Raw genomic sequence first — 18708 nt, 5'->3', positions numbered from 1 at the left:
CCACTGCCTGGCTTAAAATTAATTTCTTTATTTTGTATTTGTGTTTACGTGAGCATACATGAGCATGGGTGTTGAGGACAGAGGACAACTTACAGGAGTGGGTTTTCTCCTTTTCACCGTGTGGGTCCCAAGGTTTGAACCAAGGTCATCAGGCCTTGCACAAGGCCTTTTCTGCCCTCAGGTAAGGTGCTTGTGAGACAGATGGAATACAGTCTAACTTAGGTGAAAAGGGATGGAGCAGTGAAGCATGTGAAGTTCCCAGGATCAAAGGGAAGGTTGAAGGATAGCTTGGGAACCAGGTGAAAGGTACTGGGCTGCTTCCTGCAGGACAAGCCAGTTTGGTTGAGAGACAAGGTGTCAAAGTAAAGATTGGGTGGTTTTGTCTTTTTTTCTTGGATTGGATTTTTTTTTTATTTACATTTCAAATGTTTTCCCTTTTTGAGGTCTCCCCTTCGAGGTCACTTAAATATACTATCATATCAGCTGCAAATAGTGCTTTTTCTAGGGTATAGTTTCCCTCCGTGTGTTGGCATTGGCTGGATTTGTGGAAAGATATTGTGTAAATTTGGTTTTGTCATGGAATATCTTGGTTTCTCCATCTATGGTAATTGAGAGTTTTGCCAGGTATAGTAGCCTCGGCTGGCATTTGTGTTCTCTTAGGGTCTGTATGACATCCACCCAGGATCTTCTGGCTTTCATAGTGTCTGGTGAGAAGTCTGGTGTAATTCTGATAGGCCTGCCTTTATATGTTACTTGACCTTTTTCCCTTACTGCTTTTAATATTCTTTCTTTGTTTAGTGCATTTGGTATTTTTATTATTATGTGATGGGAGGAATTTCTTTTCTGGTCCAGTCTATTTGGAGTTTTGTAGGCTTCTTATATGTTCATGGGTATCTCTTTAGTTAGAAGTTTTAGTTAGGAAGTTTTCTTCTATAATTTTATTGAAAATATTTACTGGCCCTTTAAGTTGGCTCTTCACTCTCTTCTGTATTTATTATCCTTAGGTTTGGTCTGCTCGTTGTGTCCTGGCTTTCCTGGATGTTTTGGGTTAGGAGCTTTTTGCTTTTTGCATTTTCTTTGACTATTGTATCAATGTTTTCTTTTTTTCTTTTAAAGATTTATTTTATTTATTTCATGTGTATGAGTACACTGTACTGTACAGATGGCTATGAACCATCATGTGTATGGTTGCTGGGAATTGAACTTAGGACCTCTGTTGGCCCCACTTGCTCTGGCACAATTTACTGTAGCTGTCTTCAGTCGCACCAGAAGAGGGCATCAAATCTCATTACGGGTGGTTGTGAGCCACCATGTGGTTGCTGGGATCTGAACTCAGGACCTTCGGAAGAGCAAGCAGTCAGTGCTCTTACCCACTGAGCCATCTCGCCAGCCCCGTATCAATGTTTTCTATGGTATCTTCTGCACCTGAGATTCTCTCTTCTATCTCTTGTAATTTGTTGGTGGTGCTTGCATATATGACTCCTGATCTCTTTTCAAGGTTTTCTATCTCCAGGATTGTCTCCCTTTGTGATTTCTTTATTGTTTCTATTTCCATTTTTAGATCCTAGATGATTTTGTTCAGTTCATTCATCTGTTTGGTTGTGTATTCATGTAATTCTTTAAGGAATTTTTGTGTTTCCTCTTTAAGGGCTTCTACCTGTTTACCTGTGTTCTCTTGTATTTCTTTAAGGGAGTTCTTCTTAAAGTCCTCTATCATCATCATGAGATGTGATTAAAATAGAGTCTTGCTTTTCTGGTGTTATTGGGGTAACCAGTGTGGTAGAAGAACTGGGTTCTGATGATGCTAAGTAGCCTTGGTTTCTATAGCGTATGTTCTTGCCCTTGCCTTTCACCATCTGGTTATCTCTAGTGTTAGCTGATCTTGTTGTCTCTGACTGTGGCTTGTCCCTCCTGCAAGCCTCTGAGTCAGTACTCCTGGGAGAAATTTACGTATGTAGAGATGTGGTTCAGGGTCAGCTCTGGGGTGCAGACAGAAACCAGAAGGTTCCTGTTCCAGTCTGCTCCTTGGTTCCTGTCTGTTTTGTCTTTTGAGACAGGATCTCACCCTGTAGCTCAGGCTGGCCTTGAACTCACAGAGATCTGCCTGCTTCTGCCCCCAAATTCCACTCCCAATGTGCTGGGATGAGTAGCTTAGGCACTTAGTTTGTTTTGAGACAGCGACTCACTGGATCAGGCTGGTTTTGAACTCATGATCCTTGCATCCCAGCCTCCTCAAGGCTGGATTTACAGAGTGTGGGGCATATAAACATGTGTTACCATGCCTAGCTGGGATAATCACTTTTTATTCTAAACGTCAACTTAATGAAAAGATGGAGGGCTCTTATCCAAATTTTACCTTGATACTGGTGGCCAGTGAGGAGCTCTTAAAGTTTAAGGAAGTAGGAACAGAAGTTTGCAAATAAATCAAGTGTTTTTTGAATTGGAGCCTACAGGCATTATGAAGATTAGCTTTTTCAGGGTAATGCTTTCCAACTTTCTGAGTTTTCTGTGATTTAAACAGTTTTATGTTAGTGTAATGTCCATCTTAAGCTATGTATTAATATGTAATACTCATTACTGCCTGTAATTCCAGCTTCAGGGATCCAAAGCCTCTGGCCTTTTATGGACATATACACTCATGTGCACAGACACACAGTCACAATTAAAGATAAAGTAAATCTGTTCTTAGAATATAGGAGTCTAGATGCTTATTTAGTTATTTGAAAACCCAGAAAATCGTAAATATTTACTCTTTGGCCCTATATAGAACAAGTTTAATGCTGGCTTTTGTGTAAGAGATTGACCTTTGTTACTTATGTCAATACTTTGTTCTTTTGTATTGTTGAGTAATATTCCAGTGTGTGGATTATACAATTTATCCATTGACCAGTAAAGGGATTTTAGGGTTTTCAGTTGTAGGCAGTTATGACTAAAGCCTCTATAAACATTTGTATACCAATTTTGTAAACATATATTTCAGCTTTTCTTTGAAAAAATACCCAGAAGAATCATCAGATTCTTGAATATGTTCACTTTTAAGCCACACGTTAACCATATGGGCTAGACAGTAAATATTTGTGGTACTGCAGGCCATATGGTCTCTCCTAACTCTATAACTTCATCTGTAGCATCCAATCAGCCACAGATAGCAGGTCTACAAATGACTGCCTATGTTTCAATAGATATCACTCATGGACACTCGATTTGAACTTCATATATTTTCTAATCATGAAGTACTATTCTTTTGACTTTTTCCCCTCAACCATTTAAAGATCATTCTTGTTGGGCATGGTGGCACTTAATCCCAGTGCCTGGGAAACAGATGTAGGTTGATCTCCGAGTTTGAGGCCAGTCTGCTCTACATAGGGAGTTCTAGACCAAAATAAAAAATAAAATTCAATTTTCACTTTTAAACTATTACAAAAACAGGCAGCTGGCCATAATTTCTACTTTTTAAAAAAATATTTATTTCTATTTTATGTATATTGGTGTTTTGTTTGGATATATGTCTATATGAAGGTTTGAAATCCCCTGGAACTGTAGTTGTAGACATTAGTGAGCTGCCATGAAGGTGCTGAGAATTGAACCTGGTCCTCTGGAAGAGCAGCTAGTGTTCTTAACCGCTGAGCCATCTTTCTAGCTCCTAGTTTTCTGTTATTATGCTAAGACTCGGGGAGTACTTACTGTGTGCTTTTATTTTTGATATTTTGGGAAAGACAAAACAACAGGGACAATAGGTACCAGTGATTGCCAGGGACAAGTATGAAGGGACACATGGTCATGTCAGCATGACAGCCTTGTTGGTGAGACCTTGTGGGTGTAGCATCTGACATTGCTAGGAGATATAATCTAATAGCAAACGTCTTGGTCCTCTGACTCTTGAAACTGTTCTGTCCCTTCGTCTACGATGATCCCTGAATCTTGGGTGTAGGAGGTGTGTTATAGCTGTGTTAGATGGGACTGGGCTCCACCACTGGCTTTTAATCACTTGTGGTTTCCTGTAATGGTCTCTGTTGCAAAGAGAAATTTCCCTGGAAGAGGGTGGGAACTAACTTTTTCTGTGGTATAAGGATGGATATTTAGAATGTAGTTTGGGATTATGTTTGTTTAGTGCAATGGCAGTTGTAGGCTTTTTCCAAGATCTATGGTTTCACTACCCCTGAGCAATTGGCTAGGTTTTTAGTACCAGGCATGGTTTCCCTCTTGCTGAGCAGCTCTTCAGTCCAGTTAGAAAAAAGTTGGTTATTGCTAAGCTGTGCATGCTACTATTGTACCCTTGCAGTTACCGTGCCATGTTGGCTGTTGTGGTTCAAGGATGTCATAGATGAGGTGAGTGCCTCCACCCTTGGGAAGTTTGAATGGTACCGTCTTCGTTCCTTGTCTTTGGTGAAGTCACTCTCTAACCCATGTTTATTAATATAAGTTATTTGAGTTTCAGATCCTGTACTAGCTTTATATCCCAAAATGAGCACTAGAGTGTCTTGATTTGTTAACAGTTCAAGACCTTTCTGACCCCCTGTGAGTTGGTATATAATATTTCATAAGTTGTCAGTAGGTTTTGACCACACAGGTTGTGAAGTGCTCTTTTCCATTTTCTGGAAGAATATATGTAGAATTGATGTTATTTCTTCCATAAATATGTGATATGATTTGCTAATAATGTTATCTGGACTACTGTTTTTCTCTCCTGGATATTTTAAACTATGAAACCAGTATTTTTTTTTTAGTAGATACTGAATGATTATAGATATTTCCTCTGGGGTGGGATTCAGTCATTTGTCTTTCAGAATGTTTGTCATTTCATCTAAGTTGTCAGGTATATAGATAGGGTTTTACTTGCAATGGCTCCTTTCCTGGACCTGTAGTATACCTCAGTCGGTGATGCCACTTGCTGCACCAGCCTTGTGACCTGTCCTTTGGCCTCCACGTGTATGCTGTGGTCTTTGTGTCCCTTCCCATTATGTACCCACACACTTACTAAGAATAAATAAATAAATTAATTAATTAAAATAAGTAGGCCAGGCATAGTGATACACACCTCTAACCACAATACTTGGGAGGCAAAGCAGGTAGATTTCTGAGTTCGAGGCCAGCTTGGTCTACATAGTAAGTTCCTGAACAGCCAGAACTACATAGTGAGACTCTGTTTCACCCTCCTCCCCAAATAAATAATAACTTTTTTTTTACATCTATTATTGGTAATTTGTAATTTTTCTCCTCCCTCATTTTTTTTCTTGATCATTATAGCCAAAAGTTGCCATCAATTTCATTTTCTCTTTCAGAAGGCTTGCCTTTTATTTCATTAGTATTTCTGTTCTTACTCATGTTCTTTGTATCTTAAGCGTGATTGGCATTTCCTAGTTGTTTGAAGTAAGAGCTAAGCTCATCAGAAACCTTCTTTTCCATCATAAACATTTGGTCCTTCTAAGCCAATGGTTCTCAACTTTCCTAATGCTGTGACCCTTTAATACAGTTCCTCATGTTGTGGTGACCCTGACCATACAATTATTTAATTTCTTCATAACTGTAATTTTGCTACTGTTATGAATTGTAATATAAATATCTGATGTGGCTGGTGAGATGGCTCAGAGGTTAAGAGTGCTGACTGCTCTTCCGAAGGTCCTGAGTTCAATTCCCAGCAACCACACGGTGGTTCACAACCATCTGTAATGGGATCTGACACCCTCTTCTAGTGTGTCTGAAGATAGCTACAGTGTACTCATATACATAAAATAAATAAATCTTAAGCTGGGCAGTGGTGGTGCATGCCTTTAGTCCTAGTACTTGGGAGGCAAGAGGCAGGCGGATTTCTGAGTTCAAGGCCAGCCTAATCTACAGAGTGAGTTCCAGGACAGCCAGGATTACACAGAGAAACCCTGTCTAAAAATACCAAAAAAAAAAAAAAAAAAAAATCTGATATGACCCACAAGTTAAAATCACTGCAGTAAGCAGTGTTTTAAGTCCCTGTTACACATTGTTACACTTTCATTATGTTTCATTAGCATTACACTTTACATTTCAGATTATTTTATAATTTCTCTTATGACTCTGTTCAGCCTATGTTTAACTCTTTGGTGAATTGGCAGAATTTGTTTAAGTTTGCTTTTGGGCCTGAAGTACAAGTACCTTGGTAAATGTTCCACATACACTTGAATGTGTCTTCTGTTCTTACGGGCAGAGCATTCTATGAGTGTTGGCTAGGGCAAGGTGGTTGATGATGTTGTGTTCTTCATGGTTTTCATTTTCTGAGGGCCTGTTCTATCAGGTACCGAGAGAGGAATTGGAATCTGTTATAATTGTGGATTGCCTGAGAATTCAGTAATCCCCTTCCCTTCCCTCAACCTTTGCTTTATATTTTCAAGGGTCAGGTGTTAGGTGCAAACACGTCTGGGATTTTTATATTTTTTATTATTTATTTATTTATTTATTACTTATTTCTCTGTGTGTCTATGAAAGAAGAACACCAGCATTCACAGTGCACATATGGAAATCAGAGGACAACTTGTAGGAGTTGATTCTCTGCTTCCACCTTGTGGGTTCCAGGGATTGAATTCAGGTTCTAGGATTTGAGGGCAAGCACTATGGTCAACATAGCCAGCTTGCTGGGCCTTCAGATTTCTTTTGATTAGTTTTTGCCTAGTGTGTAGCTTTTTGTTCAGATTGTTTTCCTCTTGATTTGTAAAAACTTACTGAGTTTTTAAGTTTATTAAACTTGGAGTCACATCAGTTTCTTGGCTCAAAGTTCTGTGGTTCAAAAGTTCTGCCCAGATCTCACATTCTGAAGTCAATGAGTCAGGTGTTCTGTGTTTCCATCTGGAGATGGGGAAGAATCTACTTCTAATATGTCTACTTCATGACATATTTTTCTGAGAATTTGTTTTCCTGACATTGGAGGGCTGGCTTCCCTAATTGACCTGCCAGCAGTGAATCTCTTTCAGCTTTTGAGGGCCTTGCTCCATAGCCCTCTCCTCCCCGCCTCAGGAGCAGCTGTCTTTCCTCATACTTCACATCTTTCTGACTTCCTCTTCCATTACCAGCTAGAGTACTTATGTTATAAAATCACAAACTGCTTTTGTCTTTATATCTAAATTGAGTTTTCCTGTAGAGTACATGTTCTTTCATTTTACCCAATCTGACAGTCTCTGTTTTTCACTAATGTGTTTAGATCTTTTATATTTACTGAATTCTCAATCTGTTTGAACTCTACCATTTTGATTGTTTGTTTCTTCCATCTGTTCTTTGTCTCTATCTCCCTTATTTGTTTGTTTGTGTGCATGTGTGTGTGCGTGGGTGGGAGTTATTGCTGTTCCTGGCTTATTTATGTCCTTATAGGTTTTTAATGGTTGCTCATGAGTTCACAGTATATGGTTGTAGTTAATCAGAGTCTGCCTGCAGGACAGTGAGCCTCATGTACAGTGTGAGGCCTGGACAACAGGGTGTTCCACCCCTGCCCTGCCCTGCCCTGCCCTCAGCATTTATGCTACTGCTATTCTTTTTACTTTAAGCCTGGAACACATTTCTCCTCTTTTACTATGAGCAGTAGAGGGGGAAAAATCAAAATAGATGTTCCACTCTCATTAATTTTGGCCATTTCTGGAGATGGTTGTTTTTTTATATAAATCCCTGTCCTATTCCACCATAATCCCTCTGCTGAACTTCCCTATTACTTGTAGCACAAATCAGTTGCTTTGAATTCTCTGCCTTGGGTATGAAACTGAAGGCTCATGGGTTTGTTTGTGTGTTTCCCAGCAGTTTATAAATATGTACTTCTTTTGCTATCAGCATATAATTCCAGTTCAGGAGGTTCTGGCATCCACTTGTAGGCTCTGTGGGCACCAGGCACACATGTGGTATTCATATACACATGAGCAAAACACTCACACCCATAAAATAAATAAACAAATCCAAAATTAAAAAGCCATTTTAAAACTTTAAGAGATGAGATCATACTGTGCTGCCCAGGCTGACTCCAAACTCCTAAGCTTCCATCAAAGCTCATGCCTCAGCTTCCTGAGGAGCTAGAATTAGACACATGCCACCATGCTCAATTTAGAAAAGGTTTGTTTGGCTCACAGTTTTGGGGAGTTCAGTCACTAGGAGATGGGCTCCAGTACTGTTAAAACTGAGGTATGTGGGTGAGGCAGCACTGATGCAGCAAGCCCATTATAAGCAATGTTCATTCCAAGGCCAGGAAGCAGGTGTCAGGTGCTGAGGGATAAGGGAGGGACTGGATCCTGTTATTTCCTTTAAGAACATATCTCCAATGACTGGAGGACTTTCTAGGTCCCCAAAATTTCCACTGCCTCCCAATAGCATCAAGCTTGAGGATACATGGGGACGTTGTCCTTGTAGGAACATTCCCCATCCTAACAATAGCATTATGTCTAGGTCTTTGTTTTGGTTATTTGTCCTGTTTGGGTTCTCAAGATTTTTATGTCTTTGATTATTATTGGAAGATTCTTTAGTCTCCTTCATGCTCTCTGTTCCTTTTGTAGCTGACTGCACTTTGAACAACTTATGTCCACAGTTCCTGGCACCTGCTCTCTGTGCTTTTCTCTTTGTAAATCATTTTGGATCCTTTGTATTTGGCAACATCTCTTGGCCTGTCTTTCACTGATTCTTGAATTGTGTCATATGTCACAATGAGCGCCTTGAAGTCATTTTGCATTGCTGCTGCTGTGATTTTATTTTTAGCATTTCCATATGACATTTAGACTTTCTAGCTCCCTGCTGGAATTTGTCTGTTCTTATATTTTGCCTGCATTTTCCACCGGAGCTTTTGATGTTAGTCATAATTACTTTCAGTTCTTACTGGGAGTCCTGACACAAGTTATCCCTGAGTCTGTTTATTTTTTGCTTTCTTGTTGTAGTTTCCCTCCTTCTGGGTTTATTTTATTTATTGTCATGTATATGTATGTGTGTCTGTATGCCACATGTGGGTACAGGTGTCAGTGGAGGCCAAAGGCATTGGATCCCCTGGAGCAGGAGTACAAGTGGTTGTGAACCACCTGATACAGGTGCTGGAATCAAATTTGGGTCCTCTGGAACAGCAGTGCATGCTCTTAGCTGCTGAGCCATTTCTCTAGGCCCAGCATCACATTTTTTGTTTGCTTGCTTTTTAAAAAATTGGAGAGAGAGAGAGAGAGAGAGAGAGAGAGAGAGAGAGAGAGAAGACAGACAGACGGACAGTGTGTGCTATGCAGTGCAATTGTGGAGGTCTGAGTGTGAAGTTCGCTTTTACTTTAACATGAGTTTTGGGGATGGAATTCAAACACAGCAAGTAGCTGTGTGGAGTTTGCTAGGTGCTTCTAGGATTCTCCTGTCTTGGTGAAGGAGCAGAAGCACTGGGATTACATATGTGTGCTTCGGACATTCTAATGCAGGCTTTCATGCTTGCATGTCAAGTGCTTTACTTACTGGGGACATTTCCTGAGCCCTTGAGATGAGGTTTCTTTGTGTATCCTAGACTGGCTTCAGCTGCTTCTCTCTCTCTCTCTCTCTCTCTCTCTCTCTCTCTCTCTCTCTCTCTCTCTCTCTCTCTCTCTTTCTCTCCCTCTTCCTCTCTCCTCTTCCTCCTCCTCCTCTTCCTCTTCTTCTTCCTTCTCTTCCTCTTCCTCTTCCCCCTCTTCCTCCTCCTCCTCCTCCTTCTTCTTCCTTCCTCTCTTTTTCTCTTTCACTATCCCCCCCTTTCCTGTAGCCCTGGATGTCCTGGAACTCACATAGATCTGCCCACCTCTACTTCCAGAGTTCTGGGTTTTTTGGCAAGTTCCACTTAACCTGACTTTGGTTTTAAATTCTTGATCCTTCTGCCTCGGTTTTGCCAGTGCTGAGATTAATAGGAATGTGCTAACACTCGTGCTCATACAGTGGAGTGTTTTTTTTTTGTTTTGTTTTGTTTTGTTTTTTAATTGTTTGTTGAGACAGGGTCTCATGCTGCTATGGCTGGCCTGGCATTTACTATATAGGTAGGGTGACCTTGAGCTCACAGAGATCTACTTACTTTTGTACTAGAATTATAGGCTCACAATCCAAGAGGTACATATCTGTAATGCCAGCACTCTTATAGCAAATACTCTGGAAGCTGGTAGGCAAACCAGCACAGAAACAAGATGAGAAGAAAGACCTAACCTCCAAAGCCATACTACAGAGTGCATGTTCCTGTGTGTGCACGTGCACACACACACACACACACACACACACACACACACACACTAATACAGTTTTAAAAAGTAAATACCCAGTTGTACAAAACCCAGGTTTATTTTCAAGCACTCACATGGTTGCTCACAAACAACTATAATTCCAGTTACTAGAGTTCTGATGATTTCTTTTGGTCTTCACTGGCAACCAGTCATGTACATGGTACACATATAAACCTGCAGGCAAAATACTCATACACAAAAAAATAAATACTAAGAAAAGGATTGTTTTAAAGATTTATTTAGGTGGGGCAGTGGTGGTGCACACCTTTAACCCCAGCACTTGGGAAGCAGAGGCAGGCGGATATCTGAGTTCGAGGCTAGCCTGGTCTACAGAGTGAGATCCAGGACAGCTAGGGCTACTGAGAGAAACCCTGTCTCGAAAAACAAACAAACAAACAAACAAACAAACAGAAAACAAAACAAAAAAAGATTTATTTATTCATTTAATGTATATGAGTACACTGTTGCTGTCTTCAGACTCACCAAAAGAGGGCATCAGATCCCATTACAGATGATTGTGAGCTACCATGTGGTTGCTGGGAACTGAACTCAGGACCTCTGGGAGAGTAGCCAGTGCTCTTATCCACTGAGCCATCTCTCCAGCCCAAGGGGAAAAAATTAAATCCCAAAATGCCCAGAACACTCACTGGGTGCTGGGCTCTGGGCAGACAGAATCTGTCTAAGTTTGAAGGGATTCTTTTTAGCATTTTATTTAGTCTCTGGAGACTGCACCCTTGCTGGTGGGAGGCTCTGCTTGTAATTGGCATCTGAGACAACTATCGCTAGGGTAGAAAGAGAGGTTGAAAATGATGAATACTGCTGAACTCTGTGAACCACTAGACAATTCTGGCATGCTTGCTTCTTGTCTTGTAGTCCTGTTGCCTATCTACTAACATCTCATTCCACAGATTTATGTTCATTCTTTGGGCCTCTCATTTCCTCCCAGAAATTCCCATTGGCTTAAGTTTACAGGAGTTAGTTTTTGTCACTTGCAACCTGGGATCTCTGACTGATAAAGAGAAGAAGCAGAGCTTTTGTTTCAGAAAGTTTATAAGCTTAGAATGGGAGGGCCAGAAATGGAGCCCTCAAAACATGAAAGAATAAAAGAGGAAACACATTACTGTAGTCTCCTTTTATTTGCAGGAAGTTCATTCCAAAATCCTCAGTGGATTCCTAAAACTGGATGATACTGAGCCCATGGAGCCCATGTATGTACCCTGCAGTGTTACCTGCTACACAGCACCAGAATCAACCTGTCTATCCAGATCTGTGTCCCAGCACCTTCTTTACACTACTCTTGTGCTTTAGGTCTGTTATTGATTAAAAAGAATATGATTATGCCTTGAATCCCAGCACTCAGGGGGCAGAGGCAGGTGGATCTCTGTGAGTTTGAGGCCAGCCTGGTCTATATAGTGGCTTCCAGGACAGCCAGAGCTACTTAGTGAGACCCTGTCTAAAAAATAACTAAGCAATGGTGGCTCACACTTTTCATCTCAGCACTCAGGAGGGAGAGGCAAGCAGATCTCTGAGTTCCAGAACAACCAGGGCAGCACAGGGAAACTTTGTCTCAAAAACAAACAAACAACAAACAAAAATGAAAAATATGATTACTTAAACATAAACTTGCAATATTTATACATTCACTATATTCCCAAAACAGAGGTGTCTAAGTGACTCATACATGGGTAGCATATACAGTGTGCACACAATGGATAAGGATGATTCATACACAAGACGGAAAGAGCAAAATGACTTAAGATTTTATCACCCTATGACGAATAGTTTAAATAAAACTCACTAATTATTTCTGGAATTTTGTATTCTGTCAAACTGTAGAGGACCCAAGGGAAATGATACTGTGGATGGTAAATCCACAGATAAGGGTGAAACTCCTCTGTGTACCCAGAAGACAACTGAGGCCAAATGCCAAACATGACAGTCAGGATTGCACAAGCCAAGGGTCATCAGATTTGTTCCTTATGGACCAGATAGTAAATATTTTAATCTTAAGGCCATATGAACTCTCTTGTGATTCCTCAGCTCTGCCATTATAATACAAAGTATCATGACAGAAAATGAGAACAGCTGTACTAAAAAAGCTATTTACAAGTAGAGGCCAACACAGTTTGCCAACCCTGGTATAGCTTAGAGTATTTGGAGGAAGAACAGAGATGGCCCATGGGCTATTTATCCATCTGTGGTTCTTGGCCATTGCCAGAGTTTCAGCTTGCTTTTTGTTTTTTGCTTGCTTTTAGATTAAAAAAAAATTCACTTTTTCTTTAAAAAATTATTTTTATATTGTTTGAGTGTGTGTGTGTGTGTGTGTGTGTGTGTGTGTGTGTGTGTGTGTGCAAGTGCAGAGAATTTCTTGTGGTAAGTTGTTGTAGGTTCTACCATGTGGATTTAGGGATTAAACTCAGGTTATCAGGCATGATGGCAAGGGTCTATCTCTTGAGCCTTTGAACTGGCCTTAAGGTTTACTTTTTATTTTTATTGATATATGTGTGTGAGTACCTATGGGTAGCCAGAAGAGGGCGTGGGATCTGGAATTGGAATTAAAGGTAGTTATGAGCAGCCTGATATGAGTGCTGGGAAGATATCTCTGGTCTCCTTCAATAGCAACAAGTGCTCATAATAGCTGAGCTCTCTCTCCAGACCCAGTTTTATTTTTTTGAGATAGGGTTTTACTCTTGCCCAGGCTAGCCTGGGACTCACTCAGACCCAGGCTGGTCTTGAACTTGCAGTAATCTTCCTGCCTTACCCTCATAAGTACTGAGACTCTGTAGGCATGAGCACAGACTGCAGCCTTATAGCTCCACATCTTTTATTTGAACATTGACTATGCACAATTCTTTCTGTCCACACTTCTGTTGCAGAAGCAAAACCAGCCCCAGAAATATTTGAGAATGAAGTCATGGAACTGCTGAGAGAATTCACCAAAAACAAAAACAAGGAACAGAGACTGCGTGCCCCAGATCTGGAATATCTCTTTGAAAAGCCTAATTAAGCTGGGTGCCACTGCCTGTTATAGTGGTCAGTATATGGATAGAAACTGCTTCTGGCACTGATCTTGGCCTCCTGCTTCTCCTTAGACACTTGAACATCTCCCAGGACAGACATATAATGTGTAAGATGACTCATTCTAACCTGTGCTTGTCAGTATAGCACAGGTCAGACTCCTTACCTGGCTGCTAAGTGCTGTGCTGCAGGTCTGCCACAAGAGGGCACTGTAGGGAAAGCGATTCGGCTGCCTCAGCCCCAACAGGACAAAAGATCAAAGGACACTGCTGCTGAAGGAAGAGCTGACCCTATCCTCCATCCAGTGACCCTGGGCTTTGTTAAGATAAAACTGCCCCCTTCCAACCTGATAAGTTATTTTGCCAAAGAGTGTTGATCCAAGCCCCTAAACTGAGCCCATCAAAGGCACAGCAAGCTGAATGAGGGCACCAAAAGCAGAAATATTGCAGGCATACAGCTTAAGTCAACATCTTCATCAAATTTTCACAACATTTTAAACTGAAAGGTAGTTGAATATTGAAGAATATCAAGAGAAGAAAATTGCCAGGCAGTGGTGGCGCACGCCTTTAATCCCAGCACTTGGGAGGCAGAGGCAGGCGGATCTCTCAGTTTGAGGCCAGCCTGGTCTGCAGAGTGAGTTTCAGGCAGCCAGGGCTACACAGAGAAACCCTATCTCAAAAAAAAAAAAAAGAAGAAGAAGAAAATTGACAGTTCTCTAACCCTCACAATTATCTTCATTTTTGTGTGCTTCTATGCAACCTATGTCCATGCTTATAATGGGTTTTACAAGCTTATAGTCATGTTTTCTGACTTTGTAGCATTGTGGCAAACTTTCCCCTCATTCTGACAGCCTTTCAGATTATTTTAGTTGACCAAATAATAATGACACATAAGAATTAACATATTAACTGTGTGTAATAGGTCATGCCTGTAATCCTTGCCCTTCAAGAACTGAGGCAGGAACATCACTAAGAATCTGAGGCCCGCCTGGACCACACTGTTAGAATGAAGTAGCTAGGAGGGCTGTACATTCTTTCTGCAGGAGCTCTGCCCTCAGCTAAGAAGAGGCAGTCACTCTGGCTGGGATGTGAAAGTGTTGGCTGGAGAAAGCAGGCCAGAACTGAGAAGCTTGGGTGGGTAACTACAAGAGCTATAGGAAAACAGGAAAAAGTCCCCTGGCCAGGGATGAGAGAGGGGAACCAGACAGATAGCATTAGGCCTGTTTATGGACAAGAGGTTGCCTTGGAAGGAGTCCATAATACATCCATGATCAAAAAGCCAGGATTTGGGGCCGGAGAGATGGCTTGATGGTTAAGAGCACTGACCGGCTGTTCTTCCAGAGGTCCTGGGTTCAATTACTAACACCTACAAAGCAGCTGACAACTACCTGTAACTCCAGTTTCAGAGGATCTGACCCAGACGTAGATGTAGGCAAAACACCAATGAACATAAATAAATCATAAAACAGTAAATAAAAAGATGAAAGCTGGAATATATTATTGTTTGATCTACATCCAAATCTCATGAACTACTAGATAACACTTCTAGACAGTTGAAGGCAAGAATGACAGTTCTGAGACAGCTCTGTATTGCTCTGTGGTGAGTAGGAGGCCACCAGCTGCTTCCCAAAGTGAGGAGATTCCACCCAGAATCACCCAGATCCCCATTGTAGCTCTGGTAAGAAGCAGTGTGCATTGATGGTTATGAGTTCAAGCCTTTGCTTTATTGCTTAGCTGCTGGATAAACTTACTGGCCTAAGCTTTGGTTTCTAAGTAAGGGTGATAATCACTTAAGTCTCAAGATTGCTAAAAGCTATAATAGGTAACACTGGATGGCATCTTGCTATGGACTGGGGTTTCTTACGGGGTCCCTTGTTCCGTGGGACAATGGGTTCTGGCCAGGTGTGCACAGGATTCAGCTTTGACAAACAAACTCGACACAAGTGGTGTAAGGTCTGAGTGTATTTCTCAAAAATGACATGAGGCTTTTACAATCATTGCAAAAGAGAAAAATGAAAAATCTGGCAGCTCAGTAGTCGAGGTACATCTGAGGCCACCTAAAACACACTAGGTCTAAAACATCAGCCATCTCTGGACTGATGCAGCACCCCTGGGCTCCAAGTATGTTTGGGCTACATGGTCCTGGCCAGAGTGGGGGGGGGGGTGGCTGTGGGTGTGCTAGCCAGGAGGGTAGAGCCTCGAATCTCAAATGCTCACTCTCTGAAATCTCAACTGGTGCTGCACCACCACCCCCACCCCCCCACCCCCCGGGCCCAAGCACTCTGGGCCCAGGGGGCTACAGACTGCATGAATCTAAGCCCTAGTCCATCTAAGTTCTGGTTCTAGTCCAAGTGCGAGCGAGTCCGAATGCTGAATGCAGACTCCCTGCTGCTCAATGCTCAATCTAGAATGCTCAATGCTCTCTCTCTTTCTGTAAGCTTTAATGCCCTACCCACAATGCTGGAGGCAATTAGTTTGGATGGCTTAACATTCCAAGCCAGGGTTTGACTAGGACGTTAGAACATTGGTGAAGGTCAGAGAGCAATGTCCAAATTTTCTTTTTCTAGCTGTTAAAAAATGATATCTTGGTGGGCCCCTAGCACACAAGTACGAGGACATATCTAGGCTACCTCTGAGTTTGGGGTGCCAGGTGACAATGCGGAGACAGGAGACTGACTTTCCTTGAAGTTTACGCCTCAAATACCGCCGTCACACAAAGTGTGCATGGCAGCATCTAGTACCTGGGATAGCATAGGAAGACAGGAGCCTTTGTTCAAAGCCTCACCCTGAGACTTAGAGTCTGCCTTCTAACAGATCGCCTATCATCAACTGCACATATACCCTGCACACAGGGTAGTCTCATCTGAAAGTCAGGAGGCTGAGCCTATTAAAGTAACCACAGAGTGCCTTACCAGAATGCAAAGTGGAAGGAAAAACCTACCCTGGTGACAAGTCCTTTGATGGAAAAGTTTAGCACTCACTTAAGCAAGGAAAAGGAATGAGACATACGGACTAGAAGCAGGAGCTTACAGAGATGCTAACCCTTTGAGCTTCTGATGTCCTTGGGGCAGTGGGGGCGCTAAACAGACAGGGTCTATATATAGAAACATCTGGACTATAAGGAGTGCACAGGAATTGCGTAGCACCTTCCCCATTTATCCTGGGCATGTTATACAATGAGCCCTAGAAGCCAAGTATGCACCTCAGTTCTGATCCCTTCTTACCCTCATTTCATTTTATTTCGCTCAGTGTTCAGCTTGCACCTGGGAATGGCATGCTTCTAAAGGAATTGTTTTCCTCCCAGGCTGCTGGCTTGTGTCATCTTTGAAAGTGAAGGATTTTGCTAACTTCAGCTGCTCAGTGTCAAGCCCAAGGGTGCTATGTAAACAGTTTTTTCTTTTATTAGACATTAAGTAAAACTAGGCCGGCCACAATGCATTTCAAAAAAAATTAATAAACATATTGCCAGGGCCAGCAGCTTCCCAGGACCCAGGAGAAGCAGCAACTAGACTCATTGTTCTTGGTTTGACATGTTGCTGCTCAGTGACCTCATTCCGAGCCTGGACTGGGCACATGAGCACCTGACCTACCCTGTGAGTCCCCTTGTACAGGCTCCTCCAGACACACCAAACCAGGTCAAGGCTGCTCCCTTCCCGTCAGTTTTGTACTTCATTGTTTTAAGTTGTACCTAGGCTCCCCATGACAGCTGAGTGTCTTTTGTGGCTGCCATTAGAAAGGCACCTCTTACTGGCTTGGAACACCACTGGAGTTCAGCCAGCCAGTTTCTTCAACTTCAGCCAAGGTGCCAGTGGCATAGCCTGGCTTATATTTTTAAGCATCAAGTGGCGAAGGAGTCTCCTGAGGTAGTTGAGCTTCACATTTATCTTTCAGTCCATCTGCCACTTTGAGGCTAGACAGGGAGAGGAAAGCTTTGTAATAAGTAAGCCCAAAGCCAGGTATGGCGGCACTTGCCTGTAAGCCTAGCATTCAGGAGACTGAGATAGATAGCTACAAGTTCAAGGTTAGCCCAAGCTACATAGTTAATACCAGCCTAACTGGGGTTATGGAATAAAACCCTGTCAAAAAATGAGGTGAACAACAACTGAAAAAGACACTAGATGTCAACATCTGACCTGCACACATACATATGTGCATACCCATTCACACGACAAAAACAGATGTATATGTGCACCAGTACCAATGAGCACACCAATTTGTACACAAAACTAAGCCAAGCAGCCTTATGTGGTAAGCAGGTCAGTGAATGTGGGAAGCTGAAAGTCCCCTTGTTAGTACAACCCATTGTTTGTAAGATACTGAACTTCTTGTCCTTCAACTGGCCACTTGATGAGTCTGTCCAGATGCCAGCCAAGCACCTGGTGACACCTGAGTTCCCCAGCAATCTCTGTGGGGATGAGCTGGGTAAGCATCTTTCCTCCATCTAGTAAAGCAGTGTGGGCGGGGTGGGCAGCTTCAGGCAGAGGCACACATCCAGCTGTGCCTGGTGGTACGGGCCCAACAGACTCAGGAAGAGAATTACTGGAGTCTGGGGGTCATAGACCAGCCTGGGCAACACAGTGAGATCCTGTTTCAAAAGAGGAACTTTTAAAAACCCATCCATTGATAGAAATGTAGGTATCAGTCTTGAAGAGTGGAGATGTGCAGAGAAGAATTCTGACCCACAGTGATGAGACATTAAAGCTAGGTCCTGGGCTGCACCTGAATTTAGAGTAAAATGTGAGTCAGGCACATCGTTTTATGTAACTAGCCAGCACAGCATGTGACTCTTCGTTTTTGTTGCTGCTGTTTATTTATTTATTTTAAATATGGTCTCATGTAGTCCAGGCAGGCCTTGAGCCTGATTAAAACCTAAACCCCTGATCCTCCTGCCTTTACCTCCCACGGGTTGAGACTACAAAGCCCATGTGATGGCTCAACTGGTAAAGGTGCTTTCCACCAAGCCTTAGAAGCTGAGGTCAATCTCTGGGACCCACATGGCAGAAAGAGAGAACTGACTCCTCCAAGTTGTCCTCTGACCTCAATATGCATACTATAGCACTCACGAAATACAGGGGTGTGTCACACACCCTGCTTGTTAGTATTTAATAAATGTATTCACCTATGGGATTGGAGAGATGACTCAGTGCCTACTGTTCTCGTGTTTGGTTTCCAGAACCTGTGTTGAGCAGATCATAACTTCCTGTAACTCAGCTCCAGAGAAACCCAACCTCTAGCTTCAGTGTGTATCATCTGTACACACACAGAGACCCGTAATTAAATGTAATAAAAATGTGGATCAAGAAGGATGGCTCGGGCTGGTGAGATGGCTCAGCAGTTAAGAGCATCAACTGCTCTTCCGAAGGTCATGAGTTCAAATTCCAGCAACCACATGATGGCTCACAACCACCCATCATGAGATCTGATGCCCTCTTCTAGGGTGTCTGAAGACAGCTACAGTGTACTTATGTATAATCATAAATCTTAAAAAA

At 42.2% G+C, this 18708-nt stretch overlaps 1 protein-coding gene across 2 annotated transcripts in view; it reads left to right on the top strand.

Annotated features, from left to right (window-relative positions):
* The window catches only part of Sdhaf2 (succinate dehydrogenase complex assembly factor 2), a 30941-nt gene extending 12418 nt beyond the window's left edge, over positions 1-18523 (top strand). The window contains exons 4-5 of one of the 2 annotated variants that reach the window (XM_031389683.1): positions 13079-13235; positions 18393-18523. In XM_031389683.1, coding sequence (XP_031245543.1) covers positions 13079-13209 — 131 coding nt within the window. In that variant the 3' untranslated portion in view covers positions 13210-13235; positions 18393-18523. Of the gene's footprint in view, positions 1-4282; positions 5055-13078; positions 13236-18392 lie in introns of those variants that run through there. The other variant, XM_031389682.1, reaches the window with a different exon arrangement.
* The last annotated feature ends 185 nt before the right edge of the window (positions 18524-18708 follow it).

The sequence above is a fragment of the Mastomys coucha genome, unplaced genomic scaffold (genome assembly GCF_008632895.1).
Source record: "Mastomys coucha isolate ucsf_1 unplaced genomic scaffold, UCSF_Mcou_1 pScaffold21, whole genome shotgun sequence".
In the NCBI taxonomy this organism is placed as follows: domain Eukaryota; kingdom Metazoa; phylum Chordata; class Mammalia; order Rodentia; family Muridae; genus Mastomys; species Mastomys coucha.
The sequence above is the reverse complement of the archived record's forward strand: the minus strand, read 5'-3'. Positions and strand labels throughout refer to the sequence as shown.